General features: G+C 46.3%; 1 protein-coding gene across 1 annotated transcript; it reads left to right on the plus strand.

Moving 5' to 3' along the window:
- The first annotated feature begins 402 nt into the window (after positions 1–402).
- On the plus strand, positions 403–14,819 carry DOLPP1 (dolichyldiphosphatase 1). Its single transcript, XM_084219632.1, has 8 exons — positions 403–487; positions 8,635–8,735; positions 10,330–10,414; positions 10,674–10,773; positions 11,492–11,590; positions 12,858–12,986; positions 13,484–13,573; positions 14,032–14,819. Exons 1-8 carry the CDS (start codon positions 412–414, stop codon positions 14,066–14,068), a joined length of 717 nt encoding a protein of 238 aa, XP_084075758.1. The 5' UTR covers positions 403–411; the 3' UTR covers positions 14,069–14,819.
- The last annotated feature ends 2,786 nt before the right edge of the window (positions 14,820–17,605 follow it).

The following is a 17,605-nucleotide window of genomic DNA, read 5'->3' on the forward strand; positions in this document are numbered from 1 at the left end:
TGAGGGGAGCCCAGCCCGGCCATTTTCCCGCCGAGCCCCCGCCTCAGCGCCCCGCGCCCGCCGCGCCAGCGCCGCCGCTGATTGGCTGAGAACTGGCGCTAGGACGAGCTGCTGATTGGCCCATCCGCACGGCACCGCTGGCCAATGACGAAACGTCGCGCAGCCCGCCTTTCCTCCGACTGGCTGCGCCGCTCCCTGTGCCCGCCCACTGCCGGGCCGCGGTGCCGCCAGCCGATTGGCTGAGGCGCTCCCCGGGCTGGATGTTTAATTGGGCGGTGCTGGGCTGCCCGGCGCCTCACCTGCCGCGCGCCGCCATTGGCCCGCCGCTCCCCGCGCCCCCGCCCATTGGCCGCACCGCCCCTCAAGAGCGTCTCGATTGGCCGTAGCGGCCCGGCCCGGTATCCGGGTAAGATGGCCGCAGTCGGGGAGTGCTCGCTGCCCGCGCCGTGGCGGCCGGTCTCCCTCACTCACGTCGAGTATCCCGCAGGTAACGCTCCGTTTCGCCGCCGCCGGGCCTCCCCATTGCACCTCCGGGCGCGGCGGGCCCCTTACCGCCGTCCCGCGGCGCCGCCGAGGGCCGCGCTGGCGGCTGCCAAATAGTGAGCCATTGAGCAGCAGCGTTGAGGCGGCAGGGCGCGCGTGCGCGTTGGGGGTGGCGAGGAGCTCTGCCAGATTGGGAGCCGCGGCGGGAGCGGCTTTGCGCATGCGCGGTGGGGGCTCCGGGCTGGGGGGCTGCGGGGGGGGGGACGGGGAAGGGGACCGGGAACGGGCCCGGGGGGGCGGCTCGGTCCCGGGGATCCCAGAGCCGCCCGGCCCTCCACTGCCCCCCTGCCCGCTCCACACCGCCGCCTCGCCGCCCCTGCCGCCCTCTGGCCATGTGCGGAGCCCCCGGCTTCGAGGCGAGGGTCCCACCCAGGGTGTGCGGCTCCCGCTGCCGCCCCGGCAGCGTGCCGGTGCCGGTGTCACCTCCCTGCTCCGAGCGCTGCGGGTCTGCCTCGGTGTGTCACCGTGCCGGCGGACTCTGAGGCCCTCGTGCCCCCTCAGGGAGCGGGGATGTGCCAGGGTGGCCGTGTCCCCTGGGTGGGCTCGGCGGCCGGGGGCGTTTGGGGGCTGTGCTGGCAATGGCAGCGTGTCCCTGTCCCCGTGCTTCTGGTGCTGTTCCTGGGAGCTCTTTGGTCGGTCAGGGATGAGGGAAATGCCCCGAGGACTCCGGGCACAGGAGGTTTTGTGGCTCAGCTCTTGGCAAGGTGGGTTTGTGTCCTGGCAGCGTTGGGGAGCAGTAGGTGCCTGAGTGCAGGATGGGCTGTTCCAGCTGGGATGGCTATGATCCACAAAGGTCCTGCACACCAGGTGGAATAAATTCCTGATGTGCAAGAGCAAATGGGTCTGTGTTCATCTGCCTAAACTGTGTTCCCATCAGTGCCTGTGGTCCTTTGGAGGCTCCTGTGGGTGCTTTGTGCTGTGCTGGGTTTGGGTGCTTGTTATAATCAGAGATAACAGAAAAATGAAGTGTCAGAGTTATAGCATTAACCATTTGCTCAAAATCCAAATATTGTCTAAACAGTGTTCTCAGTATTTCCAGTTCTGGTGAGCCCCCAGCTTGCCATGGACTGTTGCTGTATGTCCTGTTTCAGTAGCTGGATTTTAGCTCCTGATGAAAGCTCCTCTCAGCAGTGCAATTCCTAAAGCTTTTAAAGTGCTTAGGGATCTTCTGGGTTGAAAGTGCCCATTTAGCTAGGAGACTTGAAATGTGACAACACTGAAACAATATCTGGCACTGGAGATACATTATTTCTTGGCCCTCCCCCTTATGGCTGTTTCATGGTTTTCTGTGATGCTTTATGTGAAATATTGGCATTTCCTTTTCTGTCTCTTTCCACTCTGCCATCCCCCTTCTCAAATATATTAATGTGTCAGTTTGGGAGAGATGGGAAATAATCTTGCCAGTAGTACTGATATATTCATCTTTGTATCTTATCTCCTTATCTGAACCTTGCAGTATACACAGAGCGTCTTGTGCTCCATTTGTTGGATTGGTTTGGGAAATGAAGGTGGTGGAAATCCCTGCACAAGGGTTATCTGTCAGATCTTGAACAATGTGACATAACCTGAATATTTTCTCTCTGCGTTGAGAGCTCTTAGACAGGTAAAGGGAGGAGATGATTGTCTGGAGGGGTAAATCACCCCCAGCTTATGCTTGTGTTTGGAGGGGATGGGCACTGTGTTTATCTTGGGTAAAACATGAGTTTATAAAAGCCTGCAAAGTGGAGACAAAGGACTAAAACCACCAAACAGCTGGAGGTGTAAAAGTGTGTTAATTTATTTTCATAGAATCAGTTAAGTTGGAGAAGCCCCTGAGATCAGCAAGTCCAGCTGCTCCTCCAGCACTGCCAAGGCCACCACTAAACCCCATCCTCAAGTGCCACATTTACACAGCTCTTAAATTCCTCCAGGCACGGGGAGTCCACCACTGCCTGGGCAGCTGTGCCAGGGCTGGACAACGCTTTCTGTGAAGAAGCTTTTCCTGATATACAAGTTAGACCTCCCCTGGTGCAACTTGTGGCTGTTTCCTCTTCTCCTGTCCCTGTTCCCTGGGAGCAGAGCCTGATGCCTGCCCCTCAGCTGTCAGGGAGTTGTGCAGAGCCAGAAGGTCCCCCCCAGACCTCCTTTTTTTTCTCCAGGCTGAGCTCCCCCATCTCCTTCAGCTGCTCCTGGTGCTCCAGATCCTTCCCCAGCTCCGTTCCCTCCTCTGGACGTGCTTCAGCCCCTCAATGCCTCTTGTTGTGAGGGGCACAGAGCTGCCCCTGGGATTTGAGTGGGGCCTTAGCAGTGTCCAGCACAGGGAGACTTGGTGTCATCAGTGAAGTGAGAGTGCACTCGATCTCCTTGGCCAGTTCATTAATAAACACATGAAACAGAACCTGCCTCAGAACTGAGCCCAGCCCCAGCTAGATTTAGGTCCATTCCCCACCAATCTGGGCCTGGACAGGTTTTTTACCTGGAAAACAGAGCACCTATCCAAGCTGTGGATGTTCTCCAGGACAATGCTGTGGAAAGCAGTGTCAAAGGCTTTACTAAGGCAAGGTAGACAATGTTCGGTCTAAAACAGTGACTTGCAGTAAACCATAGATCTGAAGCTTTTACCTGGATTTGGGGAAAGTGCTCTTAACTTTATTTAGAAAGCTGTTTACATTCAGCCTGGGCACATCTGAACTCCAGGTCCATAAAGTGCCTAGGTAATGTATATTTATAAAGGAGTGATGTTGGCAGCAGGCTCAGCACAGTGGAGTTAATGTAGCCTTGTGCTGCTGAGAGGGTCGGAACGAGAAATGGATCCTGCTTTTACCAGCATCAATTATTAAACTGTCTTGGCATGTCATGCACTGCTCTGTGGCAAACAGCTTCGGCTCTTGGCTGATCCCAGAGGCTGCTGAGCTGCTGTGGCAACTGCCTCTGAAAATCTCACATCTTTAAAGATTTCCAGTGCAGAACCCCAGCTTTCATCTGCCACGGGTGATGGTCCTGCTCCCTGGGGCCAGGTAAAAAGCTGTCACTGCTGATTCCTGCCTGGCGGATGAAGCCTGGATTTGGGCTTCTGCTTCTAATTGTGAAGGGGAGAGGTGTCTCCAGAAAGGTGCTCCCTGTTCTGATCTAATGTTTCCTTATCAATAGTGATACATCAAACCCATCCCGAGTTGCTTGTGTGTCTACACAGCTCTCCAGGGCTTTCTGTGATGTCCACTTTGAGCAAAACAAATGAGAAACAGCAAATGAATGCTGTGGTAATCAACTGCAGACTGGCCTGAGGAATGCAGTCTTGGAGACCTGACTGAAATACTACCCATAGGGAATGTTAGGATTAAACATAGGGAGAAAAAAAAATCAGCCATGGCAGTGCTGCCTGCGTGTGCTAAAGCACGCTGCTGCAGAGGACAGCCTGTAAAAATATCATCCCGATGCTGCTTTCAGAATTTTTTGATCCTGGAGGTTTTCGTATTACCAGCTCTGTTTTGGTGAGACCAAGGAATGATCTGGCATAGTGTCAGGTTGCTGGCAGGTAGGCAGGAATAATCCTTCTTCCCTATGTCCTTCCAGTAATGAGCTGGTGATTGCATCAGGACTGTGAAGTCCTTTGATGGATGTATAAAAGCTGTATCTCTAATTGTTCTTTGAATCCATTTCTGCTTTGGATCTCACGGTATCTTTGGCACTGAGCTTTGTAGCTTAATGTAGTTGTTGTTTCTTTTCTGGAAAGTCCACTGCTCAGTAATTTCATCAAACACTGTCTCTCATGTGCAGTGAGAGGCAGCAATTGTTTGCTGTCAGTTTCTCCATATAATTCATGACTTCATAGAGCTGTTGTATCATCTGTTTTCCTTTTTCAGCTGAAAATCTGATTTATTTGGTGTTTTCTGAATGGCTGCTGTTGCATACTTATCTTTGTCCCCATTCTATTTGCCTTTTCTGTATGTACTCTCCCTTTTTAGCTGGTGACACCACAATTGCATAATAAATTTTTATAGTGCTGTAACAGTAACTTCTGTTGTGCTCTTAAAAATGTTCTTCTTGCCTTTTTGACTGCTGCAGAGCACTGGATGCTACTCTGAAGGTATTGGCACACACTGAGTCTGAGGGTTTTTGTTTGATAACAACTGAACTAAATCCTGTCATGTCATGGGTATAATTAGGGTTGTTTTTTCCCGTATGCATTGCTTTGCATGGGGTGACTTTGTGCTGCAGACTTAAAACTCATCTTCAGGGACTTCCTGCCTGTAGGGTGAGTTTCACTGGAGAAACATTGAGTTCCTGGTTTGTTTGGGTTTTTTATTATTATTTGGAGAAAAAAAAAGAAAACTTCCTCTCTTCAGTGCAGCTGGGATTCTTAGAGCTCTGGGACTTTCTGGACCTTCTCACACTGGACAAATTCTTTAAGGAGAGAAACCTGGTGTGCCAAACCTTTTCTCTGCAGAATGACAGAATATTCCCATTTTCCCAGTTTCTCCAGGATGTTTCCTACAGCCAGACAGAGTTGGAGAGGCAGGTGTGCAGTGGATAAAGAGGTTCAAAAGTGTGCTGTGTCTGTGCTTTGGCTCAGCAGTTCTTGTTGCTGTTCAGTATCAGCACGTGCAGCTCCTATAGGAATTTTGTTCTGATAACCCTCCTGTGGTTCTGTGCGAGCTGGGAGCTCACAAGTCAGGGCTCATTCCAGAGCTAAGCAGTATCTCTTGGAAGAAGCAGATCCCACTCTTGTTTGGCTGCTTTAATACAGGGTTTATGTTTCATCTCCCTGCAGAAGTTATGTCTGATTCCTGCCTTTATGCCATAATTTAAAGCCTCCTGTAGATATTGTTGCTGTCCCCCAGCTCGTGTTATGGACATATGCAGAAGCAGAGGAAATGACTCTTTTATATCATGAATATTTAGTGATTTAGTGAGACACATATACTGCATGTTGTCTGTGCAACTTGCACATATGCACTTACCCAAGAACACAAAACCAGTGGCAGTGCCACAAATAGATCCTTCAATAGGAAGTGGTGGTGGCAAAGCTCAGTCTTGTGGTAGGATGTGGTTGGGGGCTGTTGATTCACATTTTTACATCCTATACAGGTTAAGTAGATGTGGTGAAGCTCAGCTATTTCTACCGACAGGATGCTGGGTAAAATGTTGAATTGGAGCAGAAGTAGATGCTGAATGAAGGCTGAAAAAATAGCGTGTGTCTGAGCTATGTATAGTGCTGCACACACTTATCTCTTGGCTGCCCAAAAATGGGGTAGTTGCATCCTTTATTTTTGCTTTTTGAGCTCCAAATAATGTCCAGGGAAAGCTGGACTTTAAAAAAGCAGAATTTAAAACTAAATGAAACCCAAGATATGTATTAAGTAGATTCCCCTTTTGCATTTTTGGAGAGATTTTGTCTCTGTTCCTGCTGGTTGGAGGAACTGCTTTAAAATTCCCAAGTTTAGCAAATTAAAGGAAAATTATTTTTTTTATAAAAAAAGGCAAGGATGCTGCTTGCTAGATCTGACTGGACTTTAAACTGTGGCTCTCCTGCACGTCTCCTTTCCCTGGGAATAAGTCTCGGAGCGCACTGGAGCGTGAGAGGAGACAGGAGTGACAGAAGTAATCACGCTCCGAGGCCCCTGGAGCGCTGAGCAGCGCTGGCCTTTCTCTCAGAGCTCACTTTGCCTCCTCCACTGGGGATTTCCAGTCCTTTCCGAGCTGGTTTAGTCACTGAAGCTCTGCCTTGAGCTGCTGATCCAGTGGGGCTGTTTGTGATGGCATTAGTGTGTTCCTGGGGTAGCTCCAGTGCTGCATTCAGTGCCCAGCTGTTTATTTGCCTCCTCTGTAGAAAAAGTGGCTTCAGAATGTGACTGTGTTTAATTGCCATTAGGCACAAGAACATGAAGTACTATTAGTGATATCTGCTCTAAATGGACTGCTGAAATATTTGAGGAGCTTTTGTGTTAAGATTGAGTGAAGGACTTGGTGCCTGTAGGCACATCTGGGACTGATGGTGTCTGGTTCCCCTCTCAGGTGTGGTTTTTGTGCCTGTGAAGTCTGGGTGATTTGATTTTTGGGGAATGTTATCATGTAACATAACAGAGGGTTTTGGGTTTGCCACTGCTCATCCTATTTAAATTAAAAGACTACTTGTTTAAGTACCTTTCCACCATCTGCACAAGAAATAGAACCCTCTGAGAAGATAACTAATCTGGTTTTATTTCTACTTGAAAAAATTATGGCTTTTAATGTGGAAGTGCTAAGCCTGTATGTACCATGGATTAACAGAGTGAGTGATCTGAAACATGGTGATCTTTTGATGATGAGCTCTCTTTATTTGGCAATGCTGGAATTGAGACTTTTGGATAGTGTTCCTAAGGCTTTCAGGGTAGTTTAATTGTCTCTTGATAAGGGCTTCTCTCATGAATTCCCTCATCATTGATGACAGAACTCATTTTGTTGAGAGTTTGTGATTTATGTAAAACCTTAAGGGGCTTGATTGTCTATTGCCAAGTAACTGGTACTGTCACATCCCCTTTGTGTTACCATAATCCATTGCTTTGGAAGCATTTGGAATGCACCTGATGCAAGACAAACCTGCCATATGGAGCAAGAAAAGTTTCAAATTCAACGTCTTCCAACTCTTTTCAGGTTAAAACCAAAGCAGAGCCTCACTTCAGTGGAAACTCAGCATGCCTGGGGGTTTTGTCCTTCAAATCTTCCTCCTTTCACCTAACTCCTGCTAATAATCCTTGCTGATGATGTTGCTGGTTCCCAAATTTAGCCCAGAGTTTGGAATTCCAGAGGCTTCCATGCACTGTACCTGATGTAACCACAACTATGTGGCAATAACATCAGCAGTGTGAACTTTGTTGTGAAGGGGCAATAACTTCTTTTTTTATCAGTTCCAGCACCCAGAGGCTGAGGTTAAAGTCCTTTTCACCAAGTGCTGCTTTGAAATGTGGGTGTGTGGGCTGGGGAGCCTGGGTGTCTTGCAGTGGAATTGATCTAGGAATGAGTCCAATGCTCAGACTTGCAGAGGCATCCTGTTTCCTTTTGAGAGGAGGGAAGAAGGAGAAATTTATGTGGGAGCTGAGCCTTTTGTGTTCAGTGATGGGATGGAGAGGATCTGGTCTGTGAGAACCAATACTCAAAGTACCCATCTCTTCTGCTGCTTGCTGGGTTCATACAGTGAGTTTGTGGTGACTTCTGTATTTAAAGGTTCTCTGGCAGACAGTTCTCACTCTTCTCATACAAATTGCTGATTTGGAGCAGAATTGCTCTGATAATTTTTTGGGTCCTCGGAATTTGTGCTGACATCTTTTCTCCAAATACTTCTGTACGTGTCCCTTTTTGGGGAAGAGAGGCAAGAGAAACTGGGATCAAAATGCACAGCTGCTCCTTACTGTTGCTGCCCACTTCTATGTCTGTTGTAGTTCAGAATAAAGGTTTTGAGGGACCTTTTGGCCTCTGTGAGGTCCCATTGCAGCTTCCTGATTCTCCCCTGAGGGATAACTAGACTGTTAATTATTTGGGTTGGAGGCCCAAATCCTCCTCTGTGTGGTACAAGTGGGCTACTGGTTAAAAAGGCAGAGTCTCCTTTATTTCCCTGACATCTCCTGCTATGTTTAGCTATTTATTTCCTTCCCATTTTGCTAATGCTGGTGTTCGTGCAGACACATGGTGAGACAGATTAGGAAGCTGATCCAGCTGAAAACGAACCCATTTTAGAGAGGGAGTGGGAAAGGATTTGTTTGGGGCCTGTTTGCTGGCTCAGAGAAGAAATAGGAATGAGGGGAAGGGAAAAATGCTGCCTCTTTTGCAGCAGCCTGTGCTCATGTTGGATTGAAATGGCTCCGGGCCCACACCCATGGTTATTATTGTTATAAACTGGGTGTAAATCTCTGCTGAATGATTCCAGGCTTCTTTCACCCTTGATTTTGAACCTGCATGGAAGCACTGCTGTCTCCCTGCCTCAGCTCCTCTGTCATTCTGGAACACAGGGTCTTGCTGCGCTGCTGAGTTTGCCCCTCTGCTCTGTGATGTAGGGCTCTGACTGACCTATGTTGCGGTGGCAGGCAAGTACCTGTGAAGTTCACACTGATTGGTTTCTCTTGTTTGTTTCCCCAGGTGATTTCTCTGGCCAGCTTTTAGCTTATTTGAGTCTTGGTCCAATATTCATTATTGTGGGCTTTGTAACACTCATCATATTCAAGAGAGAGCTTCACACGGTGAGTCCTTCTCTCCCTTCCCAGCCTCTCCTTATGACAAAATTCTTTTCCTTTGTCACCTGGGGCTCCTGTATTCACACTTCTTTTTCTCTCTAAAAGGAGCAAGCTGAGGAAAGCCATCTTCCTGTCAGGGAACAGCAGGAGACACTTAGCACCCGTACCAGGTTAAAAGGCTGCTCAGCCTTTTCTGACTTCTCTGTTATGCTGGTGTGTTTTGGACATCATCTGTCCAGAGCCATCGAGGGAGATGTCTGAGGAAGTACAGAATGCTGTTGCAGAGTGGGAACACTCCCAAGATCCAGTAGGATCATAGCACTGGGCAGCATATGCAGGAAATGGTGTGTGTAACTCAGGGGGATGCACTTTCTTTGAACTACTGAGGCAGAAAAGGGGATAAAAACAAAACCTACAGCTTTCCAAGGGAGTGGATCTGTATTTAAGGGCTTGTATTTCAAATGTGAGTTGAATACCAGGGGCAGAAGAGACTTGTTTCAGTCCAAATTCTTAAAATGCTTTTATCTGCTCTGCCAGGTAGTTGGGAATCAGTGTCATGAATAAACTCCCTCTAGGACATACAAACCTCTTGTAGCATTTGTCCTCAGTAAACAGATAAAACTGGGGCCACTGAAAAGATTTTGACAGCACATTTTGAATGTAGGGCCACAGTGTCATGGGAACCAGTGGCCCAGGGGACCTGGGAATAGGGAACTTTTAACTAGGGAAGGCAACTGTACAGTTTGACAACTCAAAGGTTTTGTGTTGGCCCAAAAGAGAGAAGAAGCCAGAGTAACTAATGCACAGATTTATAGGTTTCTCAGTACAGGGATTTGCTTGGTGGTGGTAACAAGACAAGTGTGGAGGTTGATTCTCAATTCTTCATGTGAGAAGTCACCACTGGGCTGGAGAGAGACCCTGGCTGCCTTGCAGCAGCCTGATCTGTGGCTCAGGATGTGGAGTGAAAAATTGCTTCATCATGTGGAATGGGACTGAGTGCTAAGGAGGCAGTGTCATCACCAGCTGGGAATTTGATCACAGCAGCAGGACTAATTTAGGGGAGGTGTATGAACTGTGAAGTTGAAGAGCAAAAATAAATGTTACCAGGTCTGGCTTAGCTCAGAATGTGAATTCATTTTAGACTGAAGACAGCAGCTTCAAGATGAAAATATTCATAGAAGGAAAAGCCAGAAAGCCTAAAAAGTCACCTTTGTTTTAAACTATTTACCCAAAAAACAGTGTCTGCACTCCCCCTGTTGGTCATTGGGAAAAGCCAGTTCCCAGAACCTGCCCTATTGAAAAGGTCACTTTCTGCACTCACTGGTGCAAGGTGCTGGCAGAAGTGCCCTACTGTGTCATTTTTGTCTTTCTGTGTATCAGCTGCTGAAAAGCTGCATGTACACAATATGTTGCCAAATATAAAGTGAGATGAAAATAAATGCTTTTCTTCTCAGGTATAGAATTTGGAAGCCATTGGTTTTAACTCTAGTAGTCAAAAAAGAAAATTAGAAGCATAATGTTTGGGGTTTTGTCAACAGAGAGAGCCTGGTAAGTAGAAGGATCTCTTAGAGGGGATGACACAGCTGTCTTGCCTTCACAGATCTCTTTCTTGGGAGGGCTGGTGTTCAACGAGGCAGTGAACTGGTTAATAAAAAATGTAATCCGGGAGCCTCGGCCGTGCGAAGGTAGGGTGTGGACCATGAGTGTGGAGGTGCCAGGGGAGTTTTGGGTGGAATGCTGACTGGGGGGGGTTAGAGGGGTTTTCCCCCTTTGCCTCTTGTTGGCTGTGGATGTTTGGGTGTAAAAAGGCTGACAGAGCCTCCTGAGCAGGGACATGTCCTGTGAACTTTGTGCATGCTCCAGCAGCATGGGCTGGCTTCATATCTGGAGTGTTCCAGCTGCTGACCATACCTTGACCATGTTCTTTTTTTCTTCTCTTCCCAGAAGCCCATTCAACAGTGACCACAAAATATGGGATGCCATCCAGCCACTCCCAATTCATGTGGTTTTTCTCTGTCTATTCTTTTCTGTTCCTTTATTTAAGGTAAAAATCCTGGGTCAGGTTTTGGCTGTTAATATGTTGAAACACCTGAAATGGGTGGCTCCCTTGCTGGGTGCCACTTGAGTAGGATAATGGAACTAAATCTGAGGACCTGCACAATTTATTGTGGCTTGGGTGGGATTGGAGTATGTCTGTCTCAATCTGAGTGTACGGCTGGAGTACACTTTTCTTTTTCTAAGCTATGATGGTGCCCCAGTGTGAGGGAGGAGGAGGATAGGGAGGAGAACTGAAGCGCTGCTTTCTCATTTTTTCTCAGTTTCAGTGGGGTTATCTACAATCTTTTGGATAATAGCAGCTGTCCACTTGCATGACTTTTTAGTTGACTTCCCTTACCAAGTACTGGGTTTATCTGTGCTTTAATGAAATTCTTGCTGGAACATGGATCTGGGTGGAGGAAGACAAACTCAGTTCCTCCTGGCTCTGTGGGTGATGGAGGGACTCTGTCTTAGCTCCCTCTAGCATGTGCTCAGCACGTGCCTCTCACATCAGTGTGAGCATCCTGCCCTGTTCACAGTTGGAGAGAAACCCCTGTGGCTTCTTGGCTGCTCTTTAACTGCTGCCAGTGGGACAGATTGCTGCTGGGATGGGATTGAGCTGCCCATGATCCCAGTGGAGTAAAGCTCCCCTAGGGTTTCAGAGAGGGGGAGGTCAGGAGTGCTCAGCTCCCTGCCCTGTGCTAATGGCTCTCCATCTCTTTCAGAATGCACCAAACAAACAACGCGAGGTTTCTGGATTTACTATGGCGACACGTGCTGTCCATCTGCCTCGTCACAGTGGCTTTGCTAGTCTCATATAGTAGGTATGGAGCATCTGTTTCTCTTCTGCTCTCACACAGCCTTGTGGCCTGTCCCAGCCAGCAGCCCTGGCATTCCTTTTCCTGCCTTTCCCACCAAATTCTGCACTCAGCTGTACGGGTCAGGGCTTTGTAGAAGTGTTGCCATGAGACCCAATAAACAAAGGTGCTACGTGTGTGGTGCTTCACAAGCATTTACAAACCCCAAATCAGCTGAGCTTGTGCCAATTCCCACGGGCTCCAGTGCCATGCTCCATCCAGCCTCACTGCCTCGCCCTCTTTCCAGCACTAAGTGTGGAGGCACTGCTCCATGCCTGGGCACACCAGCATCTGCAGCATGTGGATCACTACAGTTGATCAATCCCCCTGTTCTGCTTGAGCATTAGTTAATCAAAACGTTTATAGCTGTTGGCAAGATTTAGTTGTATCGAGATGGATAAAGAAAATGGAACTGTGATTGTGATTTCTTTTTTTTTTTTTTCTTGAGTAGATTAAATGTAAAGTGAGCTCCAGTAATTGGAAAAACAGACAAATTCAAGCTAGAAATAGGGTCACATTTTCCACAGGAAAGTAATTACTTGTTGGCCCAGTTGACTGTATGCTACAGCTGATTACTTATTACTAATTATTTTAAAAGCCTGACAGGACAAATTTGTCAGAGGTATATGGTCTAATTAAAACAAAATTAGAGGAAATCAAGTGACCTATGTTAGACAGAAGGTCAGATAAGATGATCATAATGATATATGAGCAAAAAGAATTTTGAATGTAGCTTGTGCACACATAACAGGGCGGCTCTGAGTGGCTGCAGTCACAGTGAGTACATGGTCATGAAGCCTCTGTGCCTGTCACATTGGAGAGCACCAAAATCACCAAAAAAAAATGCTATCCATGTTCTTAAAAGCCTTTAAGCCCCAACTTTGGTGGCCTGGAGGAGACTTGTCCTGTTACTGCCTTCTGAAAAGCTTCTTGTGGGAACTAACAGTATTAGTTCTTCAGCTGATCCAAAGATGGATGAAGGAGAATGTGGAGGGTTATTGAGTTAAGCTCAAACTAGAAGTGCTCCAAGCTGAAACTGCTGTAGCAGGGAAGAATTTTCCCCAGTTTTTTTCCCCCACTATTTTTGCCAGCTTTTTACTGAAAAGAGACACCCACTTTTAACATCTGGGCGATAACTTGCACCCATGTCTGTGGGTCCAGTGATGCCTCAGCTCCTGAGTCTTGGCTCCTTTTGTTTTAAAGCCTGTCTGGTGACTCTTCTCTTCCACTGCAGGGTTTATTTGCTTTACCACACCTGGAGCCAAGTCCTGTATGGAGGTGTGGCAGGAAGCATCATGGCCATAGCCTGGTTTGCCTTCACACAGGAGATCCTAACTCCCCTTTTCCCGAGGATAGCTGCGTGGTAAGTCTCTGTATTCTGTGGAGGTTTGTTATGGATGTTACAAATGAGAATTCCTGGGCTCTGTCCCAGTTTTGCATACTGGCTGTTGTGTAACCTACTTTGTTCGTCCATGTTTTCTTGTGCATGCATATATACAACGGATCATATGTCCTTGATAAGGGTGGGGAAGAGGGAATTCATTCAACTGCTACATTTTGTAAAGCCCTACTAAAGCTTTGAGGTGGGGCAGCCTGCTGGAGGAGCTTTGCAAGATGAACAGCAGACCTTTCTTAATGAATGTCTAATGACTCAAATTGCTGAGCTATTTACATGTAACATAGTCTGGAAATATTGCATATGGAAAGAAAAAATTGGTTTTCTAACGTGTAACAAAGCCTGAAGTGATAGAATAGTACTGTTAAGTAGAGCAGGTTTTGGTTTTGTTTTTTTTTTTTAATCAAAGTTCCAGTGAAGAAAGTCTAATTATTCCCCCTTTCCACCACGTTGTCCTTTTTCAGGCCAATTTCAGAGTTCTTTTTAATCCGAGACACCAGCCTCATTCCTAACATCCTGTGGTTTGAATACACAGTCACAAGAGCAGAAGCAAGGTAAGCTCTCTTGGGAGTAGAGGAGCTGTCGCTGCTCTGACCTTTCAGATGCAGTTATTAATTAATTTTCTGATATGTAGCTGATAATTTTCAGCTGCTGTGGGTAGAATAGCTTGAAGTAAGGAAATACTAAGTGTGGGGTTAACGATTGTACCTGAAAGGTGAGTCTGGAGAGGGCATGATTCAAAAATTTGATCTCATTTAAGTAGCATTTCAGCTCCCTGGCTTATGGTTTTTTCAAGCATTTGTTTATAATCTTGCATCCACACATGAGCTTGTGTACACTGAAGATGGGGGGTGGGTGCTGTGGGAGTGTGGAGAGTGGGAAAGAATGATCAGCTTGGCAGGTATGGAAGGGACACTAGTTTTAATCCTCCTGTATTTGCCTCAGGTTTGTTGCAAGCCCCTGGGATGGGGCTGGGGTCCCCTGTGTCACCCGTGCCTGTGTTGCCTTGCAGGAACAGACAGCGCAAGCTGGGTACGAAGCTCCAGTGACCGGAACGCGGGGACCAGGGCGCGCTTTAACGGAGACAGACAAGAGCAGAGACCTGGGAGCAGCAGGGAGCCTTTTTACAGACGGACCAAAGGAACAGGCAGGGACCATACCCAAAACCTGAAAGCCTTTGCTCTGCTTAGCAGCTAAGCTGGATGCTCCCTGATGCATGTGGGACCGTGCAGGAGTAGAAACTCATTTTGAACACAGATGCACATGGTTGGATGTACCATCGTGTCTACGTCAGGGGAGGGGGGAGAAAATGCCTGGTGTCGTGTTCGGGGGAGGGAAAACCAAAAATGAATCCTTTCTGTGACTTTTTTTTTCAGCATGAAATATACACACTATTTATTTATTTTTTTAAATGGAACTATTGTTTATGGGGTGGGTGAGGCGTTGATTGTGTGTTTTGCTTTTTTTTAATTTTTTTTTTGGAAGAAGATGACAAAACTATAATCTCAAGTTGGTCATGTTTAATTAGGGCTTCTAATTTTTATATGGTTCTTAGGAGGGAGGGGATCTAGGAGGGGTGACCAAGACAGAACGGAGAGGAAGATTTTCCTTTCTGCAGTCAGTTTGGGAGATCAAAATCAACTGTACTTTGTACAGACAAAATGACAGACTTTAAAGATCTAATTTTTAACACTAGTGACAGGTCTGCAGGGAATCCTGCACAGATACTAGTTAAGGGGAGCGTGTGTGTAAAACAAAGGAAAAACACAAATATACTGACTCTTAATTTTTTTCCATTGCTGCTCCTGTTGTGTAATTAGCAAGAATGTCCTTTTCAGAATCTCTTCTAGGTGGCAAGATTATCATACATATCTCACATTTATTCCATCTCTTCTTTATACTTTTATTATCTCAGGGTTGCTGTGATCTGTACAGCTTTAGTTGTACTGAGTGTGCCGAGGGCACTGGGAAGCCTCTTGGTTATAAGCAGTGCTGTGCTCCAGTGAGAGTCAGCCCAAAGCCTTACAAAATTCAGTTGCTGGTCTCTGTCTTAAGCACTGGATTTTTTTTTTTTTTTCCTGTTAAAACTTAAGGGAGGGATTTTTAAGAATGAACATAGTGACAACCACAAATGAACAAGGCAAATGACTAATAACTAGCTCAGCTGCTCTCTGAATTATTCCTTGAAGAGCCCTGTTAGACTCCATCCATGAACTCCCAAGTAAGGAACTTGTCCTAGCAGAGGCTCCATTACAGTAGCTTGGTTGGGGTTCTGCAGCTGTAACCTTGAATGCTGAACTCCTTCAAGCAAGTTTTGCTTTCCATCCTTCTTCCGTGGCGGTTCTGGGCCGGGCCGTGGCGCTCTGGGTGCTGTGTCTCTGTGGGAGTGTGCCTGCCATCTCTGTGTGCTGGTGATGCCTACGACCTCTGTGACCCATGAGTGACCTGGCAAGGGCTATACTCAAAGTGCTTCAGGGCTGTGCATGGACACTTTCTGTATTTCTAGTATATAATGCAGCAGTTCAAGTGTAACTACAGAGGAGTACTTATTCAAAGCACAATTGACTTGAACTTTCACAGATAAAGGACAGCTTCTGAACTGGCTCAAAGGTCATCGGTGTGCCTTCGATGCAGTCATGAGCAGAGGTAAAATGACTGTCACATCTCAGTCTTGCTGCTTGTTTTACTATCTCCACTTTAATCAGACTCCTGCATTATAAAGCTGCTTGAAGTCAGATTTTTTTTTTTCTGTTCATCCTGGTTATTTTTTTTTTTAAGTTTTCATCTGTGCCTGTTGCTATAGGAGTTTGTGTGTTTGTGTGGAGCTGCTGTTGACACTCAAGAGTGTAAACTGTAGAAAGTGATCCTGATTCAGGAAATCAGGAATGAAGGCTGTTTAAATTTCTGTGTTTAAATAGCTACAGGTAGTAAATTAACTATTTTCAGTGGGTACAGCAAGTATATATATGTATAAAAATTTAAGAACTGTTTAGTACTTGCATAACATAAGCAATCCTGTAACATCTGAAGGACCTGAGCACTGGATCTGCTTTGAAGGTGCATCATAATCAAGAGGCATCTTGCAGCTTTCACAAGGACATTTGATCTGCCTTAGACCAGCTCTGTTGGGATGAGACAGGACATCAGACAGGTCCCGTGACACGGTGGTACCATATGTTTTAGTTTGAAAACTAGTACTTATGTCTTGCAAAACCATTCCTTTTCTCTTTATATCTCTTGTAAGTGCACTGACAAAACCAGAACAGAGATCACAGCTCTCTTCCAAGGTTGCTGAAGGAGTGGATTGTTTCAGGAGTGGCTTAGCATTTCCCCAGCCTCTCGAGCTGTTATGACAGACTGCTGGAAAAAATAAATATATGGAAACACCTATTGAGCATAGGGAAGAGGGCTCATCTCCTCATGGAGAGCAGTGCAGAGTAAAAAGCTGTTCTACTTCATGTTGCCTTCAAACCCAAGCTTCCTACAGTAATTCTTAGGAGTGAGGGAGAGGAAGAAGAGCTCTTGTAAGACACTGTAATAAACTCTCCTCTGTTCTCTCTGAGTTGTTTGTAATCTGCATCTTCTGCCTACTTTTGCTGTACCTTTTCAGAAGTCTTTGCAATACTTGATATACAGTAGAAATTCCTTAGTGATTCCATGGATTTTATTAACTAAATGGTGCTGTGCAGGAAAACGATTTGAGCTCTGCCTTATTATCCTACACTTGTATGAAATCTCCTGCCACTAGTTTTCTGAAATTGAATGTTTTCTTTGGAATATGTGGCTTTGCAAGCAGATGCTTTCTCTTCCTCCCCTGTACTCAAGGGGGCTGGATGGAGATATGACAATAAAAGGAAGGTGACAGAATGCTGTGGTTCACTGTTCTTGCTATCCCCACACAAACATTGTCCCATTAAGGGCAGTTATGTAACTTCTGCAGTGTTTAAGGAGTTTTAAGCCTTTTTGTAGCATTTATCTGTTTATTGTGTCCCAGTTTATTCAACCAACATTTCCAAACTTTGCATGACATGGATCCCACTACCCAACAGTATTTAACACAGCTAACCAGCAAAACATGCAACATTACCAGGCTGTGTCAAAAATTGCACTCACCCCAAGAGTTATCTGAAATAATTTGTTCCAAATTAGTCATTTTTCTGGAGCTTTAGTTTCTTCTACTTAATGTGCCTTTAAGACAATGGGCATCTCTTGATAAAACAATCAGAAACAGGGAGAACAGTATTCAGTAAGTCAAGAGGGAAAAGATCTTGAAGATACAACCCAGAAGGACATCACATTTTAAAACTTGTACAATAAGAAAATACTTTTTAAAGGAAAAACCTTGTAATGATTTTAGTGTCCTTTCAAGCACTTTAAAAATCAACCTCATTAATCTGAATTTTAGCTCTGTGTTTTAATAAGGATGCATTAGGTGGTTTATGAATCTTGTATCTCTTTCAGTCTGCTCCCTGCAGCTGTACTCTGCTGAAGCTAGTGGGATGTCCAGATTTAGATCCAGAATAGATCAATCCAATCTTCTGAGGTACAGTCTTCAGCAGCACATGCTTATGCTCAGTCTTTAACAG

The sequence above is a fragment of the Fringilla coelebs genome (genome assembly GCF_963513975.1).
Source record: "Fringilla coelebs genome assembly, chromosome: 21".
Classification (NCBI taxonomy): Eukaryota; Metazoa; Chordata; class Aves; order Passeriformes; family Fringillidae; genus Fringilla; species Fringilla coelebs.